We start from the raw sequence: 9,497 nt of genomic DNA on the forward strand, positions 1-9,497 counted from the left end.
TGCTGGGATTAAAGGGGTGCGGCCACCACGCTTGGCTGCCAATGTCTATTTTGGGGAACGTCCCCAGCCTCAAGACACCAGTTTCACCAAAGGGATCAGCGCTTTGCCACTAGGGGGCGCCATTGGAGCGACGGTGGGCTCTGGAGCAGGGGTGTGCCGCTTGCTGCTTTGTGAACGTGGGCTGAGAACACACTAATTGCACATGTACATCACAAGTTGTGCGATTCAGAGGACACAGAACTGAGATTTAAGCCTAGATCCTTGATCTTCTCAGCCAGTAATCCTTCCACTTCCCCATTCTACCTGCCCCTTTCCTGTTTCTAGCCCATCCTCCCCTTCATAAACACTCCCCTCAGACTCCTTCACATGCCCTCTCCTGTCCCCACCTCAGTGGCTGCTCCTCTAACCAGTGGCTTTTATTTCTCCCTTACAACTGTCCCACTGCTCTGTCTTGGTCTAACCCTGTTCTCTGTCTCTCTCTGGTCCTCCCTCTGGGCTCTTGGGTCCCAGAAGGCTGCTGGAGGCAGTTCTGGAATCTGAGATTTACATGTGGGTCTGTCATGGATCTGACCCCTGCTCCCAGAAAAGCCCATGTAAGGCCTATAGAGATGGCCATCAGATAGTTTACTCCCCACTCCCACCCCCTCCTGCACCCCCACAGCCTGGGAACCAGAGGCCCTGAGTACATATCACTTTGCCCTGGTGGCCAGACATGAGCACAATCCTGAATTTCAGGTCTGTCAATCATTTCAATGGCAAGGAGCTCATAAAATCTGACCTCCCATCCTGGTCAGCCTGAGGAGCCCCTGTCCCCTCCCTCCTTCCTTTGGAGACTGGCTCAGGAGGGGCCTGGACATACATAGGGAGCTGCTGTGGGTGGGGCTAGCCAGAGGCTTCTGGAGAGCAGGTGAGGAGGGGGCTTTGGGAGTCAGGACAGAGGCTGAGGCTGTGCTGTCAGAGCCGTGCATTCTTATTCTGCAGAAGGGCTCACTGCCAGCGCTGTGGAAGGCTGGGCAAATGGGTACCAGCCTGGGCTGTGCAGCAAGTGAGAATCTCCTCACAGCTGGGGTCTAGCCTGAAGAGGATCTGGCTAGGCTCTCCCTCCTTCCCCTCCTCACTTCTGCCTGGCCTCCTCCCTCTTCCTATGTCCACAGCAGGATGATGGCTTGTGAAGCAACAGAGACGGAGAAGGGGTCTCCAGTAGTGGTGGGGCTGCTGGTCCTGGGCAACATCATTATCTTGGTGAGAGGCTCCAGTGCTGGGGAACATGGGGGTGGAGGGTTCATGGGGGAGGTGGCAATCCTCAGCCTGGGATGGGTATCGGGGCCAGCGCTGCAGTCTCAAGGCCCAGCAGCCTGGTCGAAATCAGCTCAGCTTTCTTCCAGCTGTGTGACCTTAAGGCACAACTTGACTTCTCTGTGTGCCTTCCTTCCTTATCTGAGGACTGTGTCTTCCTTGTGGATTGTGTAGATCAGTCCACAACTCAGAAAAAAATCCTTCACAGACAGGCATGGGGGCAAACTTGGGATGCTGCAGCTGGAGAGTTGGAGGCCAACCTGAACCACAGAGTGTGAAACCCTGGGGTGTGGTGGGGGGGTGGGGGGCGGGGGACACTGTTATTTGGGTGTGATGGTGTATGCCTGTAAGCCTAGCACTTAAGAAGTAGAGGCAGGAGGATTAGGAGTTCAGAGTCAGCTTCAGCTACAAAAAGAGTTGGAACCGGGTATGGTGGCACACACCTTTAATCCCAGCACTCGGGAGGCAGAGGCAGGCGGATCTCTGTGAGTTCAAGGCCAGCCTGATCTCCATAGTGAGTTCCAGGCCAGCTGGGGCTGCAGGGAGATCCTGTGTCAAAAAGCCAAAAAAAAAAAAAAAAAAGTTGGATACCAGCCTGGGCTACATGAGACTCTGTCTTTAAAAAGATACCACCATAGGCTGGGCATGGTGGCACAAGCCTTTATTTTCAGCACTCCAGAGGCAGAGACAGGTGATATCTGTGAGTTCGAGGCCAACTAGGGCTACATAGTGAGACCCTGTCTCAAAAATAAATAAATAAATAGATAGATAGATAGATTAAAAAAAAAAAAAAGAAAAAAAAAAAAAAAAAAAAAAAAAAACAAAAAAACAAAAAAAAAAAACCGAAACCAAAAGCCATGCAGGCCCTCAAGATGGCTCAGCAGGTAAAGGCACTTGATGGAGGACCTGAGTTCAATCTCTGGGACCCACGTGGTGCGGGAAACCTGACTCCTCAGGTTGTCCTCTGACTTCCGCATTGTGCTGTTGCACTCCTGCACCCATACACAAACAACGAAAATGAATAAATAAATAATATGAAAAACCATGGTAGCTATTATCTTAAAGTGTCTGCCTGACTCTTGGGAAACTCATAATAACAATGAATAATTGTCTCTGGTTTTAAAATTTTTGTTTGTTGTGTTTTGATTTTTGAGACAGAGTCTCACTGTGTAGCCCTGAATGACCTGGAATTCTCTATGTAGACCAGGCTGGCCTTGAACTCAAAGAGATCCTCCTGCCTCTGCTTCTTTCATATGTGTGCCCTCTGTTAGGGTTCCAAAGAGCAGCAGTTTCCCCCCTCCCCAACAGGGACCTCACCTTGACCTTTGGAGTCAAGGGAAACAAACTCTGCTGAGAAGCAGCCTGCCTTTCCTCTGACCTCCAAAGATAAGCAGATTCTACCTGATAACCATAAGATAAACAGAGTTCCTCTTATCTTAAGAGGAAAAAGAAAACACTTCCACACCCTAATCCTACCTGCTTCCCCTTCCCTGATTTCTCCCCCAAACATTCCCCCTTCCACACCCTAAAGCCCCCATATATAAAGTCCCAGCTCACAACCCGTGGGTGGACATCTCTCCTGGACATCTTTCCCTGACATCTTTCCCTTCCTAACCCCCTTCCCCCTTCCCCCTTCCCCCCGTCCCATCCCTGACATCTTTCCCTCCGCTGACATCTTTCCCTTCCCCAAGGGAAAGGTGCCCCATGCGAAATAAATCTGTATCCCGCTGAGAATTCCATCTGTGCCTCGGTGCCTTCCTCCACCCGCTCGCTCCCACCTGCTCTCTACCTATCACCCTCTATTTTTTGAGGCAGGGTGTTAAACCTTCTGGCCTTAAACTCCTAATTCTCCTGCCTCAGTTTCCTGAGTGCTAGGATTTACAGGTATGACTCACCATGGCTGACTTGTAATGTTTTTTAATTGATGTTGTTTTTTAAAATATTTTATTATTTTTATTTTATGTGTATGAGTGTATTGTCTGCATGTATGTGAGTGCATCCATGTTGTGCAATGTTGCGGAGGTCAAAGAGGGCTTTGGATTCCCCTGGAACTGGAGTTAAGGACGGTTCGTAGCTGCCATGTGGGTGCTGGGAATTGAACCCAGGTCCTCTGCAAGAGCAGTCAGTGCTCTTAACCACTGAGCCATCTCAATGATGTTGGGTTTTTAAAAATGTGTATGTGCATGTGTCTGTGTGTATAGACCACATGAGTACAGTTGCTTGCAGAGACCAGAAGAGGGCATCAGATCCCTTGGAGCAGGAGTTTTAGGTGATTGTGAGCTGCCTGATGTGGGTACTGAGAACTGAACTTGGACCCTCTGGAAGTGCAAGAAACATTCTTGATTGCTACACCATTTCTCCAGGCCCTTGGTGTTGTTTTCTTTCTTTTTTTGAGGGGGTGGGGATCTTTTTGATACAGGGTCTCCCTGTAGCTCCAGCTGCTTGGAACTCACTCTGTAGACCAAGCTGGCCTCAAACTCACAGAGGATCCGCCTGCCTCTGCCTCTCGAGTGCTGGGATTAAAGGCGTGCACCACCACGCCTGGCTACTTTTTTAAATTGTTTTGATTTATTTATTTTTATTTTATGTGTATGAGTGTTTTCCCTGCATGCGAGTGCACCTGTTTCATACAATGCCTGCGGAGGCCAGAAGAGGGCATCAGATCCCCTTGAACTGTAGGTTAAGATGATTGTTAGTCACCATGTGGGTGCTGGGAACCAAATCCAGGTAAACAGCCAGTGCTCTTAACTGCTGAGCCATCTCTCCATCCTCTGATGTTTATTTTTTGCAAAAAAAAAATATGTGATACTTGTTAGAATTTGGGGTAAGAAGGCATTGTGATTAAAAAGTAGATATGAAATCCAACCTCAACAGATACAGATAGTTTTATTAGCTATGAGGGACATACAACCTTCCCGAGGTTGTTGGGGGAGGGCTAAGAGTTATAGGTGGGCCCAGAAATTCCAGAAAAGGGACCAAGCCTTCCCGGAATCCCAAAAGGCGGGGCATACCTTTGGGGAGGTGTTCTACTCCTCTGGCAGGCATCGGGAAGGAGATGCGGTGTTCTGATAGGGGGTTTGATAAGGAACCAGATCTTCTAGAAGGCTAATAAGAAACCAGTTGTCTTTTGCTTGGGGGCATGTATTCTGAAGAAGATGCATCTGCCTTCTGGAGTGGGGGCAGGGTGGGCAGATGGTCAGTTCTTTCAGCCATGTTAGGCTGATTTTCCTTTAGTGCTTGTGCATGGCTCTATAGTCAGGCAGACCTGGGTTCATATCCCAGCTCTGCTAACTAGGGTCTGGGGCCAGAAGTGTAATCTCTGTACACCTGTTTTCTCATCTGTAAGATGGAGATAAAAAAAAAAAAGGAATATTGTAAAGATATTATGAGTTCCTGGATTAATGTTCCTAGAATAGAGCTGGATGCACTACTCTGCTCTTTGTATGGGCCAGAGCCTTAGGATGCTACAGCTGGTAACAGAAGTGATTATCACAGCCATTAGACCAACAGTCAGCACACAGTAAGAGCTCAAATTGTTAGCTTTTATCATCATCAAAAATGTCCGCAGGCTGGGCATTGTGGCACAGTCCTTTAATCCCAGCACTCAGGAAGCAGAGCCAGGCAGATCTCTGTGAGTTAAAGACCAGTTTGGTCTACATATTGAGTTCCAGGCCAGCCAGGGTGACATAGTGAGACCCTATCTTACAAAAACGAACAAAAATGTCCACCGAATAGTCCAGTGTGGGAACACACCTGTAATCCCAACACTTGGAAGGCTAAGATAAGAGAGTTACCACAAGTTTGAGGCCAGCCTAGGGCTACATAGAGGGTTCCAGGCCAACTTGAGCTACAGTGTGAGACCTTGTTTCAAAACAAACCAACCAACAAACGCTATCCACAGAGAAGTCATCCCTCCTTTGTCTCCATGCCAACCTTGTAGTGACCAGACTTTTAGTTTTTGTTTTGTTTTGTTTTTAGACAGGGTCTCTCAGGTAGCCCAGGTTAGCCTCAAACTCCTATATAGCCAGTGATAGGCCTGACCTTCTGATCCTCCTGCCTCTACTTCCTGAGTGCTGGGGATACAGGCCTGGACCACCACGCCCAGTTTATATGGTGCTGGAGATTGAACCCAGGACTTTCTACGTGCTAGATGAGCATTCTACCAGCTGAGCTACATCCCCAGTCTTCCCGGTATTTCTTTAAGCAAATACACATACAAGCCTATATTGTTGTCCCAATGTAGTTCATCCCCACATCCTGCTGTGCGACTCCAGTATTTCCCTCAGCAGCTCATGTGGCTTCTAAACTGTTCCACATAAAACTACAGAGAGCCTCCAGGCCCCTGGACAATCACACAGCACTCTGCTGTGTGCCGTCCTGCTGGTCCTCCTGGTCCCCTTATCATGGTGCTACAAGGGCTGGTGACTACCTTGCCCAAGCCACTGCACCTGAATGATTGACTGCTTGAACAAGGTGTTGAGGCAGATGTCATTTTAAATTTCTTTTTGTTTTGATTTATTTATTTTTTCTTTATGTGACTGTATGAGTGTTTTGCCTGCATGTATATAAATGCACTATGTGCCTGCAGTGTCCACGGAGGCCAAAAAGGGGCACTAGATTCCCATGGAACTGGAGTTATGGGTCATTGTTAGCTGCCCTGTGGGTTTTGGGAGCCAAGCCCCAGTGCAAGAGCAGCCAGAGCTCTTAACTGCTGAACGATCTCTCCAGCCCCCAGATGTCATTTTCTTATCTATGAGTGTAAAATCCTGCCCTCAGAACAGCCCTGCCAGTTGGGCCAGGCCAGCCAAGCATCTTCCCCTGTGCTGGTCCCGCTTGCCAGGGCTGGCATGGGACAAGGCTCTGATTGGGCCTTTTCTTGCTTCTTGGCTTTACCCACCTCATCCCTGCTCATGGGGGTGAGAGCCTCACTTCAGTGCCCACTTTACCCAAAGGACATGAGAGGCTCTGGATGGGGCAAGAACTCCATTTCAGAGACACGCAGCCCAGCTGCTGGCCTCAGGCAGACTTTCCTAACCCAACGCCCTGTCCAGCTGTCAGGTCTAGCCCTATTTGCTGAGACAGTGTGGGTGACAGCTGACCAGTACCGTGTGTACCCGCTGATGGGCGTCTCGGGCAAAGATGACGTCTTTGCTGGGGCCTGGATTGCCATCTTCTGCGGCTTCTCCTTCTTCGTGGTGGCCAGCTTTGGTGTGGGAGCTGCACTCTGCCGTCGCCAGTCCATGATCCTCACGGTGAGACCCAGGATGGGGATGGAGGGGACTTGCCATCACAGTTCTGGTAATAACTAGGTCAGTCCTGTGTGGCACCTTGCTTGGGGCCTCTGGCCCAGTAACCTTGTCTCAACTGTCACCCCCAATGTGCAGAGAATACTGGGGCACAGGATGTGAGGGAAGCTCTAAACAGTTACTAGAAGGTTCTTAATAGCAGAACTGGAATTTGAACCCCAATTATTTGGTCTCCCGGGGTCTTTGTTCCTGAGCTAGGCCAAGAACAATGACAAAAATAATAATAACATAGCTGTCATTTAGTAAGCAGGCACTCTATGCTGGGAGCTCAATGGTTTGCAGATTAGCTATTTCTCATGGCCTACCATAGAATACCACCACTGTTATCATCATCACCATTACCCTGTTTAACAGAGATTGAAACTGAGGTTCAAAGAGGTGAAATCACTTATCCAAGACCACACAACTACCTTACATCTGAGCACATCAGCTCTTGACCCTGTGCTTTTTTTTTTTTTTCTCAATTAGTTAATTATTTGTATGTGTATGAGTATTTTCCCTGGGTGCATGTAAGTGTACCATGAGTGTGCAATGACCGTGGAGGCCAGAAGAGGGCATCAGAATGCCTAGAACTGGAGTTACAGATGGTTGTTAACCACTATGTGGGTGCTGGGAACCCAGCCTGGGTCCTCTGCAAAAGAGAAGCCAGTGCTCTTAACTGTTGAGTCATCTCCCCAGTCCGTTTTGTTTGTTTGTTTGTTTGTTTTAATTTAAAAAAGCTAGCCAGGCATGGTGGCACACACCTTTAATCTCAGCACTCAGGAAGCAGAGGCAGGCAGATCTTTGAGATCAAGGCCAGCCTGGTCTACACACTGAACTCCAGGCCATATGGGACTACAGGGAGAACCTGTCTCAAAAAAAAAAAATTACATTATTTTTTTGTGGTGAGTACATGTGGTAAGTACTCATGTACTCATGCCACAGTATATGTGTGGCGGTCAGAGGACAACTTGTGGAAGGGAGTTGTCCCTTCTACCATGTGGGCCCCAGGGATCAAACTCAAGTCATCAAGTTTGGCAGCAAGCACCTTTACCCACTGAGCTATGTCATTTGCCCAAGCCCATTCTCTTAATCTCTGCCCACAGTAAAGAACCCACACCTGCCAAGAAGTTCTGTGCTTGACAATAGAAGTGAGCAGTGAGTGAGCTCTCTCAGTCCTCACGGGGCCCTCTGAAATTGTGCTTCTCAACACACTTACCAGACAGAGCAGCCAAGGCTTAATGAGGCCTCCCAGGTCTTTGGGAGAGCAGACATGCCATACAGAGAGCTCAGTGCTTCCTTTCCAGTAGAGGGTCTTTGAGTCTCCCCCGAGCATCACTTACTCGGTCAACAAGCATTTAATGTTTACTGAGCAGGAAGTATCACTGATCACCACAAGAGGCACTGAGCACAACCAGAAAGCCTTGATCTAAGGGAGTGAGGGAACCTGGGGAGGGTGAGAAGCCCACAGCCAGCAGAAGCAAAGACCCCAAGCAGATGTGTGTGTGGGTGAGCCCAGTCCACACTTGAGGGAAAAGGGTTCCAGGTGGAGGGAACAGCATGAACAAAGGTCATGGAGCCAGAGGTGGGCAGAAGTCCAACAGGCACCAGAGCACGGTAAGGGGAACGGGTAAGGAAGAACAGGGAAGGGGGCCAATCAGGTGGGCTTATGTGGCTTTGGCTTTATTCTAAGTAACATGGGGCTGTGTGGAGGGGCTTTCTCGCCACTTCCTTCCTCCTCCTGGTTTTCTTCCTTCCTCTCATCTTCATCCCTTCCCCCACCCCAACGAGATAATTAATTTTCTGTCATAACAATTTCACCAAAGCCTGAAAGTCTATACAACTACTAAAAATAATGTGTCTGGCTCTTCCCTGTTCCCATTTTTTTAAATTAAATTAAATTAATTAATTTATTTATTTATTTATTTGTCTTTTTTGAGACAGGGTCTCCCTGTAGCCTCAGCTCTCCTGGAACTTGCTATGTAGATCAGGCTGGCCTCGAACTCACAGAGATCCGCCTGCCTCTGCCTCCCGAGTGCCAGGATTAAAGGCGTGTGCCACCACGCCTGGCATAAATTTTATTTTTTTATTTGATGTGTATGAGTGTTTTGCCCGTGTGTATATAAGTACACCACATGTATTCACTGTCTGCAGAGGCGGGAAGAGAGTGTTGGATCCCCTGGAACTGGAGTTTACAGGAAACTGTTAGCTGCCATGCCCTGCAATGCCCATGGAGGACAGAAGAGGCTGTTGGATCCCTTGTAACTGGAGTTACAGACAGTTGTTAGCTGTCATGTGCGTGCTGGGATTCGAACCCAGGTCTTCTGCAAGAACAGTCAGTGTTCTTAACCACTGAGCCATCTCTCCAGCCCCTTTAAAATATTCTTTTAAATTATCTTTTAAAATTATGTGTGAGTCTAGCTCAGTGGTTAAGAACACAGGCGGCCCTTGCAGAGGACCCGAGTTTGATTCTCAGCACTCATATGGTAGCTAACAACCATTTATAACTCCAGTTCCAGGGGAATCTAACACCCTCTTCTGATCTCCATGGCACTGCATGCCAAGGGTACACTTACACACATGCTGGCAGTACACTCGCACATATAAATTTTTTAAAAATTATGGGGGTGTGTGTATGTGCATGTGGGTGCCGGTGCCTGTGGAGGCCAGAAGAGGGCATCAGATCCCCTGGAGCTGGAGCTAGAAGTGGTTGTGAGCTGCCTAACATGGGTTCTGGGATCCAAACTCGGGTCCTCTGCAAGAGCAGCAGGCTCTTTTAACCACTGAACTATCTCTCCAGCCCCCATCTGAGGAATCTTTTTTTTTTTGAAATAGGGTCTCACTGTAGTCCCAGCTGCAGCTCTCTACTACTGAACTAGACTATTTTTTCAACCCCCACTCCTTTTTTCTTTTTCT

General features: G+C 48.5%; 1 protein-coding gene across 1 annotated transcript in view; it reads left to right on the top strand.

Moving 5' to 3' along the window:
• The first annotated feature begins 1,155 nt into the window (after window positions 1-1,155).
• Upk1a (uroplakin 1A) overlaps window positions 1,156-9,497 on the top strand; it is a 15,368-nt gene continuing 7,026 nt past the window's right edge. Inside the window, exons 1-2 of the mRNA XM_008828035.3 lie at window positions 1,156-1,242; window positions 6,348-6,548. Of these exons, the coding sequence (XP_008826257.1) occupies window positions 1,159-1,242; window positions 6,348-6,548 (285 nt within the window). The 5' untranslated portion in view covers window positions 1,156-1,158. The remainder of the gene's footprint in view (window positions 1,243-6,347; window positions 6,549-9,497) is intronic.

The sequence above is a fragment of the Nannospalax galili genome, unplaced genomic scaffold (assembly GCF_000622305.1).
Source record: "Nannospalax galili isolate Female #2095 unplaced genomic scaffold, S.galili_v1.0 scaffold833, whole genome shotgun sequence".
In the NCBI taxonomy this organism is placed as follows: Eukaryota; Metazoa; Chordata; class Mammalia; order Rodentia; family Spalacidae; genus Nannospalax; species Nannospalax galili.